At 46.2% G+C, this 23,888-nt stretch overlaps 1 protein-coding gene across 4 annotated transcripts; it reads left to right on the top strand.

Annotated features, from left to right (window-relative positions):
- Nucleotides 1-155: 155 nt before the first annotated feature.
- SAMHD1 (SAM and HD domain containing deoxynucleoside triphosphate triphosphohydrolase 1) lies at nt 156-23,881 on the top strand. Of its 4 annotated transcripts, XM_056507484.1 has the most exons (17): nt 156-2,041; nt 2,135-2,201; nt 2,546-2,667; nt 6,217-6,289; nt 8,172-8,332; nt 9,982-10,097; nt 11,564-11,634; nt 12,404-12,559; nt 13,462-13,562; nt 13,661-13,769; nt 14,258-14,349; nt 14,559-14,674; nt 16,844-16,983; nt 19,337-19,426; nt 20,445-20,549; nt 20,913-21,050; nt 22,064-23,881. In XM_056507484.1, the coding sequence occupies exons 1-17, from the start codon at nt 1,608-1,610 to the stop codon at nt 22,127-22,129; spliced, it is 2,157 nt and encodes a 718-aa protein (XP_056363459.1). In that variant the 5' UTR covers nt 156-1,607; the 3' UTR covers nt 22,130-23,881. The 4 variants fall into 4 exon arrangements, with proteins under 4 accessions (XP_056363459.1, XP_056363461.1, XP_056363462.1 ...); XM_056507487.1 differs by lacking the exon at nt 2,546-2,667 and having other exon boundaries at nt 1,856-2,041; XM_056507486.1 differs by lacking the exons at nt 2,135-2,201; nt 2,546-2,667.
- The last annotated feature ends 7 nt before the right edge of the window (nt 23,882-23,888 follow it).

The following is a 23,888-nucleotide window of genomic DNA, read 5'->3' as shown; positions in this document are numbered from 1 at the left end:
CTCAGCCAAATGAAAACCAGACAGCAAATGTTACATGTACTTTGCTAACAAAAGTCAAGAAGTGAGAAAGCAGGCTCTTGCTCACAAGAGGAAATTCCTGTAGCATGACAGTAGAACATGCAAGCTTTGCCCCTGAGAAACAGAGACCTCAAGAAAAAAATAAAGGACTTTTTATTATTAAGGTGATGGGAGGTTTTTGCAGTTATTTTTTTCTCCCCTCTACACATCTGAAGGGGAGAAAGAAATGGGGAGGAGGATGCAACAACTCCAGACATGCACTGTGTTGGCTTGTGGCTGGCTGCCAGGTCCCTCAGCCATGCTCTCACCTCCCCTCCTCAGCAGAGTGGAGAGAAAATACCACAAAACAACTGAGATAGAGACAGGGAGATCACTCACCAGGCACCATCATGGATAAAAGACAGAAAATGAGGAAGAGAAATTGCTTTCCAATTAAAAACAGAGTAGGATAATGAGACACAAAACCAAAATTAAAACCACTTTCTCTCCACTCAGCACTTTTGCCTAGGCTCAACTTGCTTGACTATCCTACCTCCTCTCTCTGCAAGTGTTGCAGGGGGATGGGGAAGGAAGACAGGTCAGTTTGTAATGCTCTGTCCCTGCTGCCCCTTCCACCTCATGCTCTGCCCCTGTTCACAGCTGAAGTTCCTGCTGGGAGCCTGCTCCTGTGTGGGATCTCCATGGGCTGCAGCGTCCTCAAGGGCATGTCCAATTGCTCCAGTGTGGGGTCCTCCACAGGCTGCAGGGTGGGTCTGCCTCATCATGGCCTGCACCACGGGCTGCAGGGGAATCTCTGCTCTGGTGCCTGGAGCACCTCCTGCCCCTCCTCCTTCCCGGCCTTGGTGCCTGCAGGGCTGTGGCTCTCACATCTTCTGGCTCCTCCCTCCCAGCTGCAGCTGTGCCACAGTGGATTTGTCTTGGAGGCCTCTTGAGCCAGCTCTGCCTAAACAATGTACAGAGGCCACCACTGCCCTCCTTGTTCCCCAAACCTGGCCTTGTAAACCCTCCACATGTATGCATAATGTGGAGGGATAACGTGTAAACTTCCCCGTGGGAGCCTGTGCAGCATCACGGTGAGCATCACTGGATCTCTGGGATGTCCCTGTCAGTGCTGGTGATGAAAGTGGAGAGACAGGTGCTCCCCAGAAACTGTGCAGGTGGGAGTATCCGTCTATTCCCGTCCATTCCCGTCCATCGGGTGCCCTGTGCAGCTGCACGTGGGGCAGACACCGCCCTGAGAAGGCTGTCGGGGGGACAAGGCAGCAGGGATTTGGCCAGCCTTGCTCTGTGGGGTCTATAATGGGGAGCCAAAGTTTTAGGCCCCTTCTGGTACTCTGAGGCCTTGGGCAGCTGAGCTGTTTTCATGGATATCGGGACACTGCAAGTGAACGAGGTACATAAAAACCAGCCCGTGTGTCTCTCCCTCGGATGGCTGTGGGAGCAACGGGGCACCTGGCAGCTGTGGTGAGGCTGTTTCCACGGCCCATGATGTCTTGGGAATGAGACCTTGATGGAGCTCAGATCTGGGTGCCCTCAGCAGTGTTGTTTGAAGGCAGCAGTGCTGTGGCACCGCTTCCTTTGGGAGCACCATGCGGCAGCTGGTGTTCATGACGACGGCTGGGATAATCACCGGGCAGCGCCGGTGCAGGGCTCCAGGCAGTCCACGTGAATGCCCTAGCGCAGGGCCGCCGCCAGCACAGCGGGTCGGGCTGCAGAGCGGACCCGCCGCCCCGCAGGATGAGGCGGGCGAAGGCCCCGCGGGCCGCGGCGCGGAACCGCCGCCATGCCGAGGGCTGAGGGGCCCCGGGGCGGTGACGTCACCGCGCGCCGGACCCCCGGCCGGCGGCGCCTGCGCGGTGGCGGCGCGGGATGGGGAGCCCGGCGGGCGCTCCCGCCCAACGCGCGCGCTGCGAGGGACCCCGCGGCCCCGGCGGCGACCCGCGGCTGTGGGACACGGAGCGGCTCTGCCAGCACCTCTCCCGCTGCGGCGTGGGCGACCCCAGCCTGCTGCAACGCTTCCGAGGTACGGCGGGCCGGGGCTTGGGCTGGGGATGGGGCCGGAGCCTGTGGCCCCGCGGCCCCGCCGCTGGCGCTGACGCTTCTCTTGCTCCCGCAGAGAGCGGGGTCACCGGGAGGATGCTGCTGGACCTGCCGGCCTGCGCCCCCGAGCTCATCCGCGTCTGGTGAGCGCCGCCCGCGGGGAAGGGGAGGCGAGGCCTGGCCGCTGCGGCTCCACACGCGCATGGCCCGGCTCTAGGCCGCGGCCGCCCCGGCGGGGCCGAGCGGGGCCGAGCGCGAGGGAACGGGCTCGGTGGGGCTGGGCTCGGACCCTCGGAGCAGGGCCCGTTCCCTGCTGATCCTAGCACAGCCACGGCGTGGACGCACGCTGCCCAGTTAACCACGTGAAGCAAAAAACCTCGATCCTTTGGAATAGGTTTAATGAAATTCACCTGAGTAGCACAGTGAGATTTGGAGTGTTGCTGGGAACACAAGGGGCTCTGACAGGAATTTACTTTTCTGCCTGAAGTTGCTGCTGCTCCAGCTCCAGGAACGACAGCGGCCCCAATGTTTGACAGAGCGGGAGGTGCTGCTCAGGAGAGGCCGAGTGTCACCGTCTCCCTGGGAGAGAGAGATCCAGGGCATTGACAGGTCAGCCTTGCTGAGACTTGGCTCTCTTGTGCCTGCAGGAGCGTGGCTTGCTGTGGAAAGAGAAGCGGTGTTGTGTGTCCTGGCAGAGTAGGGGCCTGTGGGTGAGTGGCCGAGTTCTGGCTGCTGACAGCCTCTGCTGCCCTGGGCAGTCCGGAGCAGGCAGGCTGGTGGTGGTCACCTGCACAAACACGGACTGGATGTTGTTCTAAAGTGTGTAAAGGGTTGTTCCCGGCAGTGGGGGAACGACTGATCCCAAAACCCTTGTAATCGTTCTGGTGGTGAATGTGTTTTCTTGCTTTTCTGGAACTGCAGAGAGTATGAATCTGTCCCGCTATTCTGTGTGTTGGAAAGGCCCCACTGGGGATCCTCTCATGCTCCCCTCTACTGGGATGTGGGCCTGCTTGCTCACCACATACTTCCTGGTGGTTTTTAATCTTGTAATGTCTTTTCTTTACTCCTTTGTTAACCTTGTTTATACTGTTTCCTTCAAATCTGTCTCAAAACCCACCTGCTGGCTCCAGCTGTTTGCTGATGTTGTAGTTGGTAGCCCTGAGGCAGGCTGGGGTGTGTGATCTGGCAGGTGCACACAAGTGCAGAGCTGTGCTTTCTGCTGGGGATTAGAGCACTTTGGTCTTGGCTCCTTGACTGAAAACTCATCAGAGCTCATGGTGTGCTGGGCTCTTTCACTGTTCTATTGAGACATCAGCATGCAAATGGGAGTGGGGAAGGGCGGGTGACTGAGCATGAGTATAAAGAGCTGGTGTGACACAGTGGGACAAGGCAGAAGTGCTACACTTTGGACAAGGTAAGATGTACTGGAGTAATTAATGTATTCTTGATTTCTCTTTTTGTGGAAGTTTAACTGCAGCTGTTTGAAGTGTGCAGATAGAAATGCTGTGATGTCATGGAAGGCAGCTGAAGGCTTTGTTTATTGCTGAAGTACCAGGTAATTGCCTGACTGAAATGACAAGCTGGTGTTTTATTTAGCACGTGCCAGGAGGCTGCTTGCTTCTAACAGGAAAGGAGCATCCAGAACATACTGGACATGTGCAGCCATGCAGAGACTGTCTGTCAGTGCTGAACACGGGCAGCAGGAGTCCCTCAGCATGAGACAGAGGTGATGGGGGCACGCTTCTGTGGAGAGCTCTCAGCTGATGTAGGGAGCAGGTAGTGATGGGTTTACAGGCTTGTGGGTTTTCTTTGTGTGAGATACTGTTAACTTTATATAGGTTTCCTTCTGTGAGATCTGACATCTTGTTTCTATTAAGCTGAAACTGTTGGGAGGTGGATGAGGACTTGCTCAGGCATTCTGGTTTTTGTAAACATCTCAACTTTGCACCGAGAACAATTATTTTGCTGTCCACTGCACACTGTTGTGTAGTAACTTTGATAATTTCTCTGTGACAGGCCACTGATGAATGTCTTTTTATGTTCCCTGGGTTCCTGATGTTCAGAGGGGAGAGGAGGAGCCTGGAGGAGCACAGTGGGTTTCCCAGGTGCTCTTCCATTGCTGGCAGTGGGTGTTTCATGTGTGTGCAGTGTGCTGCCTGCTGAACACAGATGATGAGTGAGACTGTCTGGTTGACCCATTTGGGCATGGGAGAGGGATCTTCTCATCCTTGTGACCAGTGGCATGAAGGAGGGTGTGGACAAAGCAGGAGGGAAGTGGGTGAGGAAGTGCCACTTGTCACCACTTCCAAGCAGTTAGCAGTGATGCTGCTTTGGCTGTTGGAGGACATCTGCCTGCAGAGCCCTGGAAAACTAGTTTCCTGTGTTAACAGACCTTAAGGATCATCTCATTCAGACCCTTGCCATGGGCAGGGGCACCTTCCACTATCCCAGGCTGCTCCAAGCCCTGTCCAGTCTGGTCCTGGACACTTCCAGGTATGGGGTGGCCACAGCTTCTCTGGGCAGCCTGTGCCAGGGTCTCCCCACCCTCACAGGGAACAATTTTTTCCTAATACCCAATCTGACCCTGCCCTCAGTCAGTTTAAAAACGTTGCCCCTTGTCCTGACAGTATCTGCTTGTTGAAATACAGCTGGAGAGCAGAGCTCAGAGCTCAACTCATGACTGAAGTGGATGTACTAAGTTTGGTAGGCCACAAGCCAAAGCAGAAACTTAAATGCAGAAGGAAAAAAGTGTGCTTGGTGTCCTTTGTTTGAGGTAAATCATGCGAGACCCTATGTCTCTCTGCTGGTCTGTGCAGAGGGTCTGTGTAGAGCTCTGATTAAGTAATGTTACTTAGAAACACCAATAAAAGATATATATTGATGTGTGAAATCAATAAATTGGCTTCATGCTTGCCTCAAACAGTCTCTGTTGATTGCCATAATCTGCTCTTATAAAAAGCCCCTCTCCCTCCTTTTTATTGGTCCCCTTAAGGTATTGGAAGGCTTCAGTGAGGCCTCCCTGCAGAATTCCCTTCTCCAGCTGAGCAGCCCCAGCTCCCAGCCTGTCTGCACAGCAGAGGTGCTCCAGCACTGCCTGTAGCAGTCTGAGCAGCAGCTACAGCCCAAGAGCTCCCTGTGAGGGAAAGCAATACCAAGAGTAACACTGCTCACCAAAGCTCAAACATCACATGCCTTTAATATTTTAGGGATTGTGAACTATTAAAAGATTCAGATGAGGAGAGGTAGAGCTTCAAGCAGTACTTTTTCCTAGTAGTTGACACTTTACAGTCTTGTTTTCTGTTAAATTTTATGCTGAAGGGCTGATAACCCAATCTCAGTGGTTAACTGCTGGAGAAAAGGTATTTTCTCATGACAGTGTTTGCTGTCATAGTGAGGCTGAAAGCATTTAGCTCCAGAGCAAGGCTTGCAGACAGAGTTAGTCAAAGTAGGTGTGATAGACCATATTATCTCTCTCTCTCCAGACTTGTCCTGCCTGTGCTCTTAGACTGCAGTGGCTACAGCAGAGTATCTGCACTGGAAGTTTAGCTGTGTGTTGTGAGGGAGACCTTTAATAATTTATCAAAAATGACAGCAAAATATCTTCAAAATAAAATAATCTGTCTTAAATTAGAACATGTTTTAAACTGCAGTGGTTTTGCTGTTGGAGTTGAAATTAATTTTTGTAAAATTCAAGTTAATTTGACAGAATTCAACTTTTAAAACACAGTTGACTAACTGCAAGAGATTTTTACAAAAATAATTTGTTGTGACCCTGACATTTTAGTTTAAGGGTGTTTTACATCCTTAAACAATGTCAGTTATTCAGATGCTGCATGTTGTCTTTCCCATAAGTTTAAAGGATCCCAGGTGTGGCTTGCACAACTTTTTTCATCAGTTTTGTGGTTGTTTTATTTCTTAGTTCTGTAAGTGGGAGAAGCACTTACATTGCTCTACAGACATTTGTTTCCTTCCTAATATTCTTGATTTTAGAAGGATAAATGCTTTCAACGTTTTTCTGAAAATGTTGCAGTAGCAGTTTTCTTCTGTCAAGGAATATCAAAGTAATGTGAACTCTCATAAATAATTCCATATTTGCTGCCAATTGTAAATGGAAGTGCACTGCAGACTTTCCTCTCAGTGTCTCTTTTTCCTTCCTAGCTGCCCAACTGAGCGACTGGAAGTACTGGAGTGCCTGAGGCAGCCACGACAGCAGCACATGGAGGTGATGAAGGTAACCCAAGCTATGGGGGCACCATGGCCAGGTCATGACCCAGGCCCTGCACAGGGCTCTGCTTCCCCTCTCTGCCTCTCCCCTCTTGGCTGGGTGCTGCCAGCTGGTGCCTTTCCTTTGCACAGTAGCAAACTCTGGGCCCTTGGTAGTGGTGGTCTGTGAAAAACCACATTAACTAAAAGAAATACTAGAATCATCATGTGGAAGCTTTGAGTGGGCACCTGCAGGTTGTGAGGGACTAAATGAGCAGAAGAGTTGTGTCTTGGTTTGAAAGACAGGTGTCTGCTAAGGCAGGCAAGAGCCTCTCTTGAAAATGAAAAAAAGGTAAACCCCTTCCCTCCAAATTATTATAATTTTGAAATTAAGGGGCTCTCAGGCAAAGATGTGGGAATAGGAATAACAGTTCTTTACTAGGAAAAATTAAAATAAAAGTACAGTAACACAAAACAACAATCCCCAAACCCTGCCAGAGTCAGAATCCAAGCTGACACCCGTCAGTCAGTCAGGGTGTTGGCACAGTCCCATTCAATGGTGGCTGCATCCTCCTGCAGTGGCAGATGTGGTTCAGCTGGAGCAGTGCTCCTGGAGAAGGTGCAGTTTCCTCTGAAGCTCCAGGGATGCTGTAGATGGGTCTGGTTTTCCTCTGGAATCCAGTGGTAAAAGGCTGCTTTGGTGTTCCAAATCTCAGATTTTATCCAGGTAGGAAAGGCTTGCCCCCTGGCTGGAGCATCTCCCAGTGGGATGATGTAATTTTGTCAGTCATGCCCTGGGACTCAATGGCCATTAACAGAAGATATCCCCCTAGAGGGAGGGTTAGTCATGGAAGAGATAAAGAACACTGCCCCACCTGGTTTTAACAGATGATAATAGAATACATACTACTGGTTGTATCTTGCATTGCAACCTAAGACATTTATTTTATTAGTTTGTCCCCAGGCTGGGGTTCACAAACTCCTCCTCACTTTCACTGTTTCCTGCATCCAGTTGTTTCTCCTGGTGGTTTAACTGGGGCCAGGACTGTCCACATTCTGTAGTAGTCTGCATATCTGTTAGAGCCCTCCCAGCTCAGTCACCAAGGGGAGAGAGCACAGGAAAACCTTATTTGCCTCAGTATTTTATCAAGGTATGTGTGTGATGGAGTGGTCCTGCCTACAGTTTGACAGCAAGGTTAAAGATTAAATGTGTTTATCTTCTCTACTGAGTCCCTTAGTTACTGAGATGTCTCCAAAAATATGTGCATATCAGGAAGCACTTCTTTAATATTTTAGTCATCTTGGGGGTTTGCATTTTGTTTTAAGAGAAAAAATAACAGCCATAATAAAGCAAAATAGCATTTGACTTTACAAGCATGAACAGTATCAGGCAAAACACTTTTACTGGGTATCTCAGACATGCATTGTAGTATCCTGCTTTAATTGCAATAGCAGATTAGTAAAGACAGCAGTTTTCACACATGTTAAGTTTTGGAATTGCACAGGTGGAGGTAATATTTTTAGGCATTTTGACTTTCCTACCCTTTCTATGTGAATTAGGCAGTTTTATCTTTTTGATGTCAAGCTTTAGTAGTTCTCCAAGATAAATTCTGTTGCATAGAGAAGTTGAGGGCTCCCTGTGCCTGGGAAAGGTCAGACTGGACAGGGCTTGGAGCAGCCTGGTCTAGTGGACATTTTCCCTGCCCATGGTAGTATGTTGGAACAAGATGGTCTTTAAGGTCCCTGCCAACCCCTGCCATCCTGTGATTCTGATATATCTTCATATAGGCTTGGCAGAATATGTCTGTTTTACAGAAGATGAACAGTCTCTCCCACCAAATACCTGACTATTCTAGATATCCTTGTTTCCTTTCAAAGTCCATTTTTTAATTATTTTTTTCCTTCTGTAGGTTTTTAATGATCCTATCCACGGGCACATTGAATTCCATCCGCTGCTGATTCGGATCATTGACACCCCCCAGTTCCAGCGCCTCCGCTACATCAAGCAGCTGGGTGGCACCTACTTTGTTTTCCCAGGAGCCTCTCACAACCGCTTTGAGCACTCCCTAGGGTAAGGTGCTGGTGCTGGCACACACATCTCTGGCATCTGGGTATTCCTGAGTCTGGTTCTGCTGCTGTGGGGTGCCAGCCAAGGGGCCTTGCTGTCTGAGTGTTGGTGAAAACTGCCAGGGGGTGTTTCTGGTCTTGGATATCCTGTGTGATTGTGGGCTGTTCCCTTTTAATAAAGACAGATAAAAAAACCTACAAGATGGATCAGTATTAGATTTCCTTCCCCACCCTTTATTATTCTAAAAATAATGTTAGCTAAAATCTGTAAGTGCTTTATAGTCTCCCAGTCAAAATATGAGTTTAAGGCACAAACTTAGTAAGTGTACCAGGGCTACTCTTATGATCTGCCAGACAGTTGTAATCCCCACACAGCATCCAGCACAGCCAAAATCCATTTGATCTGTAATATTTGCCTTTGTAGGGAGATGTGCCTCATGCAATCAGTGGCAGGTTGCCAGGCTGATAGCTGTAATTCCATTAAGCAGAAATATGATGGATGGAAGGATTCGTAGAGTGTTGCCAGCTCCTTCACACTCCTCAGGGAAGCTGATGGATGACAAATTTGAGCTTGTTTTAAGGGTATTTCTCAAGGTTCTTATTCAGGTCATCTGGCCAGCCTAAAGTTGCTTTTCTTGGTGCTGAAATATTAAATCTGGCTTACTTATAACAAGATTCAAAATGGCTGTTTGCAAAAGGGTCAGATGAATGGCATAGCCTGGATTGATTGCATCTGGTTAACCAAAAAGACAGAAATTGAATACAAACAAAGTTTCCACAACAGAAGTCTGAAAAAACCAGTTGTACCAGCAACTTTTCTTTTGAACAGCTCCATTGATCTATTGAGTTAAATTTAGGACAGTTGTTCTCCACTTGTATATAATTTCAAAGATTTCTACAGTGTTACAAATAGAAGAAGTGAGCTTTGTGTGCTTATTGTTCTAGTAAAAAGCCATCATCAGTGAAATTTGGACTAACAAAACATACTACCACATCATAGAAAACCTTGTCTTGCATTAAGCTGTTCTGAAAGGGGAACTGTTGAGGCAAGTGGAAAAAGAGGTTTGTGCAGAGGTTATAAACAGTTTACAAGAGTATGTGCCATATATTTGCTCCTGCTGGTTTTGTGTCATGAGAACAGAGAGTCCCATTCAGTTAAATCAAATCTCAAATCTAAAATGAATGAGAAGAAGAGAAATAATTGTCATGAACTATAATTAAAGTGGCAGTTTGAGAAAAGTACAAAATGCTTTGGTGACTGTTGTGGACCTTTGCAGTTTGCCCTGACTGGAGTTCAAGGATTTGGTGTAAGCTGAGGTTCTTCAAGACTCTCAGTCAGTGGTGCACTACTGTTCCCTTACATAGCTATTGTGGAGTTGTGTGTTATGAAATACTGCAGGATGCTGTAGAGTCTGTTTTGGGCATGGTATCCCATTTGGGCATGGTATCCCTTGCTTTTTTACTTTCAGAGGACTAAAACTCTCCTGCAGGAAGCAGTTTGTGATTCTATGGCAGGTCAGGGTTTGGGTATTCCTTGTATCCTGCCTCTCAGACAAGGACTGTGACTTAATGGAACAAAACACAGTAGGAGAACTTCTCTTTTTCTGTTCATCCAAACCACTGCTGTATTTCTTTCTTTTCCTCCTGTCACAGGGTTGGCTACCTTGCAGGATGTCTGGTTCGTACACTGAAGGACAGACAGCCAGACCTGGGTATAACCCAGCGAGACATCCTCTGTGTGGAAATTGCTGGGCTTTGTCATGATTTAGGTAAGGAACACTTGAGGTGTTGTTGCTCTTGGAAAGCTGACCATGGTGAAAAGCTGGCTCTGAGGTCAGACCATGTGAGCTGTTTTGGGCTGCTCAGTGCACGGGCCATATTCCAAGACAGGTTTTATCTGCTTTGTTTGGTCTGGAGTATATCTCTGCAGATAGTTCACTTGAATCTGTGGCCATTCTTAGCTAGTGTTCTGTCCTGTTTCCAAATGGTGCTTAGAGTTCTGCCCTCAGTGGCTGAAATGTCCACTTCCTTCTGTGATTTCTCTAGGTCTCTTAAAACATTTCAGAATGTTTCAAAAATTTTAACATTTATTTTATGACTGCTTCTTTTCTTCAGTGCTGACACAGAGTAATTAATATTCTCAGTGTTGCTGCAGTACTTGCCTGTGGCATAGGTGCTGGTAATGGCTCTTAAGTGCAGTAGCATTAAAGTATCTTAGGAAAGTGTACTTGTTATATCTGAGCCTTCCTCACAGATGATGAGTTAGGAATTCTCTGGATGGTTGCACTCAGAGTTGTGGTTACAGGCTTGATGTCCAGGTGGAGCCCAGTGATGAGTGACCCACGTGGGGCCCAGTGCTGCTGGATGTCTCTGTCAGTGATGGGGACAGGGGGATCCATGCACCCTTGGGCAGTTTGCCAGCACCACCAAGCTGTGTGGTGGGGTCACATGATGGAGGGAAGGGATGGGGCATCTAGAGGGACCTGCACAAGCTGGAGAGGTGGAGATTGAGAGCAGCCCACAGGAGAAGAACTTGGGGGTGTTGGTGGGTATGAGGCTGGACAGGACCAGAGCCAGCCCAGTCCCCCCATGTGCTGGGCTGATCCCCAGCATGGGCACAGGTGAGGAGGAGATTCTGCCCCTCTGTCTTGTCAGGTGAGGCCCCACCTGCAGAGCTGCCTCCAGCCCTGGGTTTCAACCTAAGGATGGGGTACTGCTGGAGTGAGGTCTTGGAGATGCATCAAGGGCTGGAGCCCCTCTGCTCTGCTGCCAGGCTGGGAGGGCTGGGAGTTTCCAACCTGGAGAAGAGAAGGCTCCAGAGAGGCCTTAGACCACATAAAAGGGGTTCCAGGAGAGCTCAGAGGGACTTGGGACAAGGGCTTGGAGTGTCAGGACAAGGAGAAATGGCTTCCCACTGGCAGAGGGCAGGGTTAGGTGGGATATTGGGAAGGAATTCTTGGCTGTGAGGGTGGGGAGAGCCTGGCAGAGGTTGCCCAAAGAAGCTGTGGCTACCCCACTTCTGGAAGTGTCCAAGGCCAGATGGGACAGGCTGGGATAGTGGAAGCTGTTCCTGCCCATGGCAGGGGTCTGAGTGAGATGATCTGTAATGTCTGTTCCAACCCAAACCAGGCTGAGACTGTGACAGTCCAGAAAAGTCAAATACAGGAGAATTCAGATTCTAAGCTTACTCAAGAAACTGTGTCTCAGACTAAACCTGTTAATCTTTATATTTAAGGTCATGGGCCATTTTCACATATGTTTGATGGAAGATTTATTCCACTCACTCGTCCAGATTTGAAGTGGAAGGTAGGCTTCTCACTGTTAGAATAAAAATATAAACCTGAAATTTTTAGAGGCAGAGGAATTAATCTTTAAAGAGTTCCAGTGCTTGTGAGGCTATAGTGGCCATCTGGCCTTACCTTGTTGCATCATTTTGATGGCTTAATTGAAAACCAGAATGTTGTTTCCTAACCTTATGATGATATCCTTGTTAGGGCTGCACTGATCATTTTTGGCCAGCATTGTGCCTTAAAGTGCATATTGAGAGCTTTCTGCAGAATAAATTTTATATTTGAAAAATACTAACTGGAGGCTTTCTTTCCAATATAATGTTTAGTCCAAGGCCAAGATATTCAATAGAATTTAGAATTCAAACTTTCCAAAATTTTGATCAGAGTTTCAACAGTTGTTTTCTGTGAATGAAGTGCAACATAGTCCTTTCAGGCCTCTCTCTGCTTGTAATGTCTTAGCAAAATCAGCAGAGAAAGCTGGTTAATCTTTTCCACAGCAAAATTGATTATTTTGTGGTTTAGCATTGTAGCTGCCTTGCTGCTGTTTGTCAACACACAGAATTAACAGCACTCTGCTGTAAAATGTCCTTCTGGACTCTGTAGACTGAGTGATTTCCTGTTCAGTTTAATGCAGAATGACTAGGAAAGTACCTAGGTGCTGCACTTCACACCAGCCTGCCCATGTGCCCTGCTAGGCAGTGCTGGGGACTTGGAGTGAAGCTGTGGCACTGCAGGAAAGATGCTTAAACTACATAATACAATATTTGGATGGGTTTTTTTCACAGCATGAAACTGCTTCTGTTCAAATGTTTGAGCATTTGATCACTTCCAATAAACTAGAAGAAGTCATGAGGTCATATGGGCTTGTCCTGGAAGAAGATATGTTGTTCATCAAGGAGCAAATAGGAGGGCCTGTAGATGAAACTGCCTGTGTGAAATCGGTGAGTGTGCTGCTCCTGTCACTATCCCAAGAAGTATCTTTGTTTCACTGAAAGAACAGATAGTTCAGGCCTCTGTCATGACATTGACAGTGGGTGTTCAGGCACCAGACACAGTGTCCTGAGCATGTCCCAGTAGCAGAGCTCCTTGTGATCATGTGTTTTTATCCATGATGTGCTTTCTTCCTGCTGCATTCACATGTTTCCATTGCCATTCACATCAGTTTTAGTATTTCTGTAGTGCAGGTAACATGGAAGCTGTATCTGCATACAATATTTTCCACTTTTAGAATTTCAGGGCCACTTTGTGGCATTTTTTTAGGTGAAGGATCTTCAGATTTTCAAGAAAATGTGCATCTTATATCTTTGTTGTTCATTTCCTATTTATCTTATGGCTGAATTGTCCTTTGTGAGGTAGGAGTTTAACTAGCTGACTATTCAAACAAATTTTGCTTAAAATATCTAAGTAAGTATTTTTAAACTCTGTTCTATAAAGTTGTAGATTGCAGAAGATTGCAGGACAGTGACATGTTTGTGTATTTAATTCTCTGAGAATTAAATCATTCCAAAATCTCCCCTCTTTGTTGATATGTTCTTTTTTTTTTCTTTTTCTCTTTTTTTTTTTTTTCCAGTAGAGTAATGGGGCAATGAATACATGTGTTCCATGGGTTTTATTCTTCCTGAGATTCTAAGAAGTCAGCTGCTTAGGCCCTGTTGTATTTCTAATTCCTGATAGCTTCTGGAAGTTCCTTCCTTGTCTTTTTGTTCTTCACCTCCTCAGTGTTGGATGTTTGTCACAAGCAAAGTCAAAGTGTATTCCCACTGACTTTAAAAAGCTGTTTGACATTGTTGGCACTCTTTAATTTCCTGTTGTTTCTGATGTTTTTCTTCCTGCTTCCCATCAGTGGCCTTACCGTGGTCGACCAAAGGAGAAAAGTTTCCTCTATGAGATTGTAGCTAATAAAAAAAATGGCATTGATGTTGACAAGTGGGATTATTTTGCAAGGTACAAATCTTACATTTTATTATGAATTCCTATTGACAAAATGCTACTGTATGTACAAAAATGATCATGTCATTAAACACCCTGTGGAATATTTCTAGGGATTGCCATCACCTGGGAATCCCAAATAATTTTGACTATAAGCGATTGCTTGTCTTCACTCGGGTGTGTGAAGTGGAAAACCAGAAGCACATCTGTACCCGTGACAAGGTGAGCGGCTGTGCAGCCCAGGGGGGTCAGAGCACTCAGGGGCTGCACCCCATGCTGGGTCCTGGGGCTCCTGCCCCATGCTCCCTTAGCCCAAGAGGGAGAGAAGTAGTTGCTGCTCTGAAAGTTTTTCTCTGAAGCTGCTGTATGGGGAGGGGGCAGAGCAAGCCGCTGTCTGAAAGGATTTGTGCAGGTCCTGGCAGGGGAGACTCTAGACCTGTCAGGTCTGCAGGATCCTCTGCAGGTCTGCTGAGGCTGTGGTGAGGGGCTGCTGAAGGGATGAGGGATCCTCTTGGCTGCCTGGGGTCACTGTCTGCACTCTGCTTTCCTGCAGTGGCCTGAGCCAGTTCCAAAATTTGGAAATTGTGAATAATAATCATTCTGCTTTATGCTGTAAACGGGAGGAGACAACGAATTGAATTAATTAATTGTCTTAGTTTTCCTAGTAAGTCAGTGCCAGAGTAAATGCTGATAGGGGTTCTTTGTTTCAGGAAGTTGGAAATTTGTACGAGATGTTCCACACCCGGAACTGCCTGCACAGGAGAGCATACCAGCATAAGACTGGCAACATCATTGAAATAATGCAAGTATATTTTCCTTTCCTTCCTTTTCAGTTTCTTTTTAAATTCTTGAAACAAACCATATCCATTTAGAATATTCAGAAAATCAATAGGGTGTGACATAGAATCAAGTCAGCTGTTTATAGCGTACTAATTTCTTTCATTTTGCCTGTTGACCAGTGAGGTGTTTCAAAATATACTATCCTAAAGTCATAATTTTGTCTCAAACCAGGATAACAGAAGCCTTCACGAAAGCAGACAGATTTTTTGAAATAAAAGGCTCTGGAGGAAAAGTGTATCGGATTTCTACAGCAATGGAAGACATGGAAGCCTATGCTAAACTAACTGGTAAGAGGTCTCAGAACTATTTTTTTAAGTAAGAGAGCATGAGTACCTGTTAAAATACTGGTTTTACTGCTTTTGTGCACAGAAGGTGGGGCAGGCCTTGGCTGTCTAATGCTTGTGCTCTCAAATCTTGCTGGGAAAGCAAGACCTTCTAGTTTAAATCACTTTTGTGTTGAGAGAGATAGAAAGCAGCACCAGCTTTATGTTCCACATATGTTCAGATTTGACTGTGTTTGAAGGTTCTGCCTGTGCCCTGAGTTTGTTGCCCTTGCCACAAGTGGGGTGTGAGTGAGCTCTAACTGACACTACAGGTGGCTCTGTCAGGTGAAGTACTGCATGTGTGTTGTGTGTGAAGCTGTTCCCAAAGCAAGTTCCAAACAGCTCTCCTGGGGTCTCAGGATTGCTGCCCTGCCTGCCTGGTGTGTGCTGTGGGGCCCCAGTGCTGCCCTGGGTGTGATCAGAGCTGCACTGTGGGCCAGGCAGCCCTGGTGCTCCAGGGCTCTGTGGTTGGCTCTGTGCATGCAGGGCAGGGGTGCTGCAGGTCCTGCTCAGGGCAGCTCCTTTCAGCTACAGCTCACCAGGACTTCCAAGGCAGCTCTCCTGAGATTCCATCACCAAGCCTTAGGTGGCCAACAGAGGGACTAAAGAACTTGTCTTTGGCCCAATGATGAAGTGACAGGGCCTGAGGGCACTGTTGCAGAGAATCCTGTGTGCCTTAGCCTTTGTCCTGCTAAAGGCCTTCTGCTGGCAGTCCTTCATATGCCACACCACCTGCAGTCTGGCCACACTGCTGCTGCTGAGCTGAGGAGCTGTGTGTCCCCTCTGTCATTGTGTGCCTCTGCTCAGAGCAGGACAAGAGGGGCTGGCTTTGAGGGGCAGGAGTTGTTGGGGAAGGTGAATTGCATTGCTGAGCAATGGAAGGCTAGGAAGAAAGGAGAGAGCTGAGGTGAAGTTGTTCCTGGGCTGGGCCTGTTCTGGGGTCCTGCTGAAGCTACCTGCTTACCTGTGTGCCTGGTGAGGAGCACAGCTCAGGGCAAGGACAGCAGGGCTGTGCCCAGCCTCTCCCAGTCTGCCACAGCAAGGAGCTGGGACCAGCAAGGAGGGCTGAACAGCAGGGAAAGTGATGTGAGGAATGTACTAGCATCAGATGTACAGTGAAGCATGAAGGATGAGTGTGTTCTCCTCTTAAATCTCCTTCGTGCCTCTAGTGCTGTGGAGGGTAGGATTTTTCCTTTTTTTTTTCTTTTTGCTCAAGGAATTTTCTCCCATTTGTTGCCTAAGAGATGGGAAACAACTATACTTTAAAGGGACAACAGAGGTGGCAAGGAGGAGGGGGAAGGGTGCAGTTTGCTACCATCTCTGGGCTGGGGGCTCTCTCCTGGGAAGGGCAGAGGTGCTGGGAGATTTTGGGTAAGGGACTGGTCTCAGCTCAGGTCTCACTCTCTTGCCCTTGGGATCAAAGGTTGAGCTTGTCCATTAAACCAGTTGAAGGTGTTTTGGTACATGGCTCAGGGGTTGTTCTGGAGAGTGTTGGGAACTCTGGGTGGGCTCTGACAGGGTAAAGCTGCTCAGGTGTTCCTGGCCAGGGAATGCAGTCTGGGGTGCAGATCAGGCCAGCAGCATCCTGGCAACAGCAGTCTCCAGTCTCCAGGAGGAGTTCCTGCTCTGAAGCCACATCCAAAGAAACCTTTGTCTTGCTCTGACTGATGGTGGGAATCTCACTCCATGTGTCACTGTCATGTGGAGACAGGAGGGGGGATTTTGATGCTGGCATTCAAAGTCAGAGAAAACCTGAAGGCTTAATGGTCATTTTTAATGTTTTTTTTACAGGGCAGAGTATCCATGTCCTGAGCTAGTTAGTGGTGGAGTTGAGGACAGTCTGCTAAACAAGACTGGCTAAATAAGAGGAGAAAGTAACTTCTAGTGAAATAACAAAGTATGTTGCCAGGGTGAGAATTGTGATAGTTTTTCTGCCAACAAACATTGTGAGTCTAATGATGATTAAGATAATATTGTGACTCCTCATTGTTAGACTTAGTTCCTTCACTCCCTGAAAGTGTCTTTCCTGAACCAGCAGTTTTTCTGATTGCTTTAACCTTTGGCCCTGTTTGTTCATTTTACTGTGACACTGGATTGTGACATAGGTAACAAAAATCAGTGTAACTTTGGCAGACTGTATCTACCTGGGAATTCTGCACTCAAGTGATGAAAATCTGAAGGAGGCACGAGAAATTCTGCGTAGAGTGGAACGACGTGAATTATACAAATTTTTAGGAGAGACTCGACCTAAATCAAAGAAGGAAATTGTAGAGGTAATGTCCTAATGTGGAAGGTTCTGAGTTCTGTACCCATAAAAACATTCTTGAAGTTGCTGACCATCCATTTATGTCAACCTCAGTGTGGGCTTTGTTTAGTTTGAAGGTTTGGGGTTTTTTGTTATTTGCTGTTCGAAAAATAGAGTCAAAAGTTTTCTTCCCATCTTTTAGTAGCTGAGCCATGAAACATAAAAGAAATTGGGGAAAGTTTTATCTACAAAGAGTCAGAAGAATGGCAACAGGTAGACATTCAGAAGCTGATTATTACAGAAATATTTTCAGGAAAAACTCTGCTGAGAAATACAAAATTTAATAAAAGACTCTTACAGTCCAGTGATTGAGAAGGTTATTCCATCATTTTATGTTAATGAAAATTTTGAAATAATAAGGAACACATTTGCTTTGAACTGTAGCTTGTGTGTTTTGGTTTGAGAGTAAATATCAAACTGAATAATAGCTGCTGAATTTCTTGGTGTTAAATTCTATACTAAGCATGAGCATGCATATACTTTGTCCAGTCTTTTTTGTGAGTGCTTTTCAAAGCAGATAGCAGTTTAATTCCTGTTGTCTTATGTCAAATACTGTGTTGTCAAGTCATCAGTTACTTATCCCCAAACTTCAGCCATAATGGTGAAAATTTTCTATGCCTGATTTCCAGAAGTGGATGTCAGTATCTAGAAAGCCTTCATAAAAATAATTCAGCTCTTTAAAAGAATAAGGTTAGACAAGGACTACTAGATGTAGCTGTTCATCTTTTTGTTTGAAGAGAAGGTTTGCTTGTGTTCTTTATCTAAGAAAAAGTAGAATTAAGAGATTCTGTATTACAAAAGCTGGAGGAAATAGGTGAAAGCAAACATGAAATGATTGTACACAGATTGTCAAGTTTCTGCCCTTCTGAGGAGAAGGTTGAGATAGGTGGCCCAACAAATAAGGAGGCAGGTGTGAGAGCAAATGTTATGAGTTCCACCTTTAAACAGTTCCTTTTAGAAGCTTAGTTAAGGAAAGGAAAATCTCCCATTTTGACAGTCTGGCCAGAGGCATTGGATCTTGGACTATCCAGGGAGTTGTTTTGAAGGGACACTGGTGCTATATTTATATCCAGCCAGTGCTTTGCAGCCTGGGGTGCACAGCTGAGGGTTGAGGGAGGATGTTTCCTCCTTGGTGCCTGTGGCAGGAATGCCAGAGGCTCAGCCTCCTCCCAGCCCTGCAGGGCAGCAGTGGCTGCACAAGACAGAGCTGTTTCTGCTCCTTCACACACTGAAAGGTTATGTTTAGAATCACAGCATGGTTTGGGTTGGAAAGAACCTTTAAAGGCCACCCAATCCAACCTCCTGCCATGGACAGGGACAGCTTCCACTAGACCAGGTTGCTCCAGCTCCATGCAATTCTGTGATCCTCAAACTGGCCAGAGCCTGGGGGAAATCCCAAACAGCTTCAGAGTTCTTAAATTCAGGCTGAGTTTCCAGTTAATGCAAACCAGAGAGATAATTTCAAAATGATGCAAGCAAAGATTGGAAGTAAGTTAAAACATATACATTCTGATGTGGAGTAGAAATGGTTACCAACAGGCTGCTTCAAGCCAGTTCCCTCCTGGCAAGGTTTTCTTCCAAGCTTGCTCTCAGTCTAAATAAACCTTTCTTTGGTTTCTTGAGTCACTTCAAGCCTCAGTTTGGCAACGTGTGTGATTTTTTGCTTGTCAGTCTCCCCATCTCTGCAATGAGCAAATCAGCAGCAAAAAAAACCCCAAACCAATCCAGCTGCTCTAACCATGCTCCTCTGCTTTGTGTCAGCAGGGAATATTCCCTTGGGGCCAAAACCAAACCAAACCCCTTTGTGGTTTCAGCTTTTGTGGAGTACTTTAGCAGAGTACTTTTTGTGGGGTGTTTTCTGTCCTTGTCTGTCTCTTGTGTTATTTTATGTTTTGCTGCATAGATGTAAAAGCTTTATTAGAGGATAAGATCCTGCAGCCCCTCATTAAAAAAGTTCTGTGAAAATGTCAAGTATTCAGCTTTGGGGAACTTAATTGCAACACATTTGTACTGGTAAAACAGTTGGTTGAGGGTATTTATTTTGGATGGCACACTCCTGCTCTCCCCCTGCCCATCATCAGGTGTAAAATTCCTCCACAGACTGGCAGATTTTGGGTCTTCTCAATTGCCTAAGCCTAGTTTGTTTCTAAAAACTGGGTTTTGTACTAATGGCTATGGTGTACAGTAGTTCAAACAACCAGATTGCTGCAGGAGTCTTGCCAAGCTGTGAGGAATTGAAAGCTTTAAAAACATATTGTGTCATGTGACCTAGACCTGAGAGTACATAAAAGTAATCTGATTTATCTTTTGGTTTCTTTCAGAGTAACAGCCTGGCAGAAGGCATTGCAAATTCCAAGCCAAAGAAGGACCCTCCAGACGTGGAGCTAAAGGCTGAGAATTTCATAGTTGATGTAAACACCTCTCAGAGCAGTTCAAGTAAAATCTTGTGGATCACAGAGGGCCCTGTGTCCCCTGGAGAAGGAACAAACCCACAGGGTGTCTGTAGCTGGAGGCCTGGTTCACTTTGAGGGTCTGAGGGCAACGAGCTTCCCATGGGAGGTTTGCTGTGGTGGGAGGGTGTGGGGCAGCCTCACTGGGCTGTCATCTGTACTCTGCTCCTGGTCTGTCCTGTCAAGGGGCAGTGGGGAAGCCCATGGGGTTTGGTGCATGGGTGTCAGTGGCAGCAGCCTGGGGACCACTGCATGGAAGGAAGGCAGGAAACCTGTGGGGCCATGGGGAGAAAAGAGGCACAGTGACTCCAGGCTGCTGGTGTTGGTGCCTTGGGTGCTTTGGGGTTTGTCTGCTGCACAGCAGACAGCAGTGTTTGCAGGAGGGAGCCTGAGGCAGGAAGTGGCTGGGGAACTCTGCAGGTAGCACACAGCTTAATCTCTGTTCTCAGTTCATTCTGGGAAGTGCACCCTTGCCCTGAAGGTTCACTTCACTGGGCAAGACTGTAGCAGTTCCCTGAGCTTTAAAAAATTAGCCAAGGCTTTTCCCATCCCAGAGACTGAAATTGCAGGGAAGTGGATCCCTGCTGAGCACAGAAATGTTGGTGTGCCAGGCTGATGTAAATAATGTGTCTAAACCTCATGTTTATAATGGTGAGCTCTGCTGCAGCCTGTGTGGGTTGTGTGTTTTATTTAGGGAGCCCCAGGCTGATCCACTTCCAGTGCTGGAAACTGGAATGTTTCAGAGCACACCTGGGAGCTGGTCACTGTAAATGTGAATATCCACCTGGCAGCATGAGAGCAAGAGGGGGTCGAAGAAACTGTGCAAAATATAAACACCAGATTGTTTTTTTAAGTAAAAATTTGTTAGTTGCTGTTTCATTTGATTACTGTAATTTTCAGGAGTGGAGTGTTTGTATTTATTGTGAGGAAACTAAAGACAAGTATTAACAAATGTCACTTGCTTTGTTTTACATGCAAGGTTGTCAGCATGGATTATGGAATGAAGGAACAGAATCCAATTGATAATGTTCACTTCTATTGCAAGGCTGATCCTTCCAAGGCAGTCAAAATCACCCAAGAACAGGTAGGTGTTTACTTCCCTTCTGAAAAGCATTTTCACCAGCTGTGAGGGAAGTGATGGAGCCCTGTGTGGTTGTCTGCAGGATTTGTGGACAGGTGGTGGGATCCATGCCTTGCAGGTCTTCGGTGTGTGTTGTGGTGTGACAGTCTAGAACCCTCATGGCCTTTGGTATGTGGTGTATGTTCATATTGCATGGTCACTGTAAATGTGAATATCCACATGAATATCCAGTTTTTAATTGGATTACACTGTGAATTGAAATATCACAATTGCTTTGGATAAAACCCTGGATTGTAGTGGGGCTTCTTACTGCTTTCCTTTTGTATTACAAGAAATACTAAAGCTTTTTTCTGTTTTATTTCAAAGGTTTCAAAGCTTTTACCCAGAACATTTATGGAGCAAGTTGTCCGGGTTTATTACAAAAGTCAGGATCCACTTATTATTTCAGCTGCAAAACAGTACTTTGTTCAGTGGTGTGTGCAGAATGATTTCACCAAACCACAGGTAACAATTCACTTATTCTATTTCTTGTTTGGAGCTCATCATCTTCATCCATAAGCTTGCTTTTTCATTAAAAAGTTTGGCATTCAGGTCTTGCCTTTCTGGCAGAGGCACTCCCTCACTCACCCTTGTTTTATCATGGCTCCCATCTGGGCAGGCTCTGGTTTCACTGGAGACACCTGAAAGTACCATAGGATCAGAGAACCATGGAATGGTTTGGGTTGGAAGGGGACCTTGAAGATCACCTTGTTCCAAACCCTGCCATGGGCAGATACATCACTAGACCAGGCTGGGGAAGGAGAGGCCACCCATGAGATGAATGTTCCCAGGTGGGGATACAGGCATGGAAAACTGTGTAAGGCCTGTTCTTAGCTCATTCTTCTGGCTTCTGTCTTTTAGAGCAGTTAATTTTAGAAGGGCCATTTACAAAGGGATCAAGCAACAGCTCTCCTTGGTTGTAGAGTGTGGTAGTGGCCTGTAAGCACATCCACCCTGCAGGCCCTGGCATGCTGCAGAGCACAGCAGTGTGCATCTCCCCTGGTTCCTGAGCTTGGGCAGCTGATTGTCTGTGTTGGCAATGCCTGGGCACAGTGAATGTCTGTATCTGACTGGGGTGGGCCCCAGCTGCTGTTTCAGCCAGTGCAGGGCACCTCCTGCACCAAGGGTGCTGATTGCAGCAGTGTTAGTGAGGTCAGAGGAAACACTTAATGATTCTGTTTGTAGACCAGTGGCCAGGATTCAGCCACTTGACCTTCCAGATTTTCTGATAATAATTTGGGAAGAACTGGACTGCCAGTGGTGGTACCATCTCAGGCAGGGCACTTTTGTCTCTCCACCACTCACTGCAGCAGTTTCCACCCCTGGGATGCACAGTCACCAGTATTTATTGATTTACAGACATTCTGGGACCTTGGATTGATTTTTTTTTTCCTGTTAAACCTGATATTAAGCTGCTTTTCCTCTGCTTCAGAATGGAAAGCAAAAGTGTAATAATGTTTCCTGAATTTTAATACTAGGATGGTGATGTTGTTGCTCCTCATCTAATTCCAATGGAGGAAGCCTGGAATAACATGACATCATGAACACAGGAGAGATGAGAACCCAGCTGCAAACAAAGGCTTTCTTTTGATGAGTAACAGGTTTCTTTTTGGCACTATTCAGTCTGCTTCCTCAGAAGATGAGTCAATTTGAGCATCAGCTCTTCTAAAAGCTGGTTGGATGGACTGGAGGAATTCACAGCAAAATGCAGAATGCATTTTACAGCACAGAATGTTTTAATGTAGATACATATTCCAGATGGACCTCTAAAAAACAACATTGCAACAGAGTAAACTCAGTTCTCATTTAGTTTTGAATGTATTGGCACTGTGTAGCAAGAGTAACTTTAAAAATAGCAATTCATTTTTTTACAGGATTTCACAACTCCGTCCAGCCCTGATCCCTTCCTTGGCTGTGCTATCCTAACCAGGTTTGATGGGGTTTTCTTAGTGTCTAAGAAAGACAGGGATAAGTATGCTTCTGAAAATGCAGTGGGGTAAAGAAGAAATTGCCAAGGGTAGCATCTTCTAGAAAAAATAATTTCATTTAAAAAAAAAAAACAAAAGAAGGGAGAGGGGAATATTTTGGTAATCAAAGATTATTTTTCTGCTATTCAAAAAGCTGGTGCAGGCCTCTTGCTACAAGTGACCATAATTTTTATTGAAGTAACAATGCATTGCAGTGCCATGCAGCTTTTTATTGTCTTATGTATTTTTGATACATGGAATGTTATCTTTTGTACTGTCTGTCCTGCAAAGACTGCTCAACAGGCCTGTGGTGTGAGTGGCTGCAGGAAGGCTGAGGTGTTTGCCAGGGCTCAGGTGTGCAGAGGGGGCAGTGCCAGCAGGTTCTGCCCTGCTCTGCCCATCCTGCAGCAGGTGCACCTTGGCTCTGCTTTGCACTGCTGGGCAGATAAACTCATCAGGAATCCCTCCATTCTTGCAGCCCTGCCCTGTTCTCCTGGATCTCATGGCCATCCCTGTGTCATTTTTCTGTTTCTTGTAGATCTGTGAGGGTTCTTACAGATTTCCTCTGCTGGCAGTGCTGGTGTGAGTGTTCTGGATGTCTGTGCTGTTGAACAAGAGGAAGATCATTTTCCTCCCATCTTTTACTCAGGTCTAAGAGGAAGGCTGCTGCCATTAAATAAAACCTCAAAGCTTGGACACAAAACAAAAACCATGAAGTAAAAGGTTCAGTAATGCTCAGGAATTGGAGCAGTCTGTGGCCTTATATCTGGGATGGGGAGAGGGGTGTTGGGCATCTGGCTCAGGCATCAGGTGTGGGGAGTCCTGAAAAATAACCAGTGGGAAGGTGCTGTGAGAGAATCCTGAACTTCTGTCATGTCTCCTTTGCCCTTTTATCCTGGGAACTGATGCTGCTAGACAGAGGGAGGGAAAATGAGTATCCATGTATTCCTGCTGCTTGTGGATCTGTTGTACTCATGTGTCTGAAGGTGTAACCTCTGCTGTTCCTGTCTAACAGTATTTCAGGTGAACCAGGTAACTGGTTAGAAGGGCTTGTGACCTCTTTAAAAGCTTTTTAAAAACTTACTATTCCTCAAGAAACAATATCTTACAGCAAAGGCATTTAAGATTAAGAAGATCAAGTATCATTTTGATATAATTTTGTTCTTGTTGATTGAATTTATTTTTAATTTGTTACTAACTGTGCACTTTATACTTGGGAAAGATCTTTTGCTTATGTTAAACCAAAAGTTTATACTTAAGTTCTGAGAGCATTTATTTTCTCAACATGTTCATCTGAGCCTCTCTGAAGAATAAATTTATAAACAATGATTTTCCT

This window comes from Oenanthe melanoleuca, chromosome 20 (assembly GCF_029582105.1).
Source record: "Oenanthe melanoleuca isolate GR-GAL-2019-014 chromosome 20, OMel1.0, whole genome shotgun sequence".
Classification (NCBI taxonomy): domain Eukaryota; kingdom Metazoa; phylum Chordata; class Aves; order Passeriformes; family Muscicapidae; genus Oenanthe; species Oenanthe melanoleuca.
This window is presented reverse-complemented; position numbering and strand designations above follow the sequence as displayed.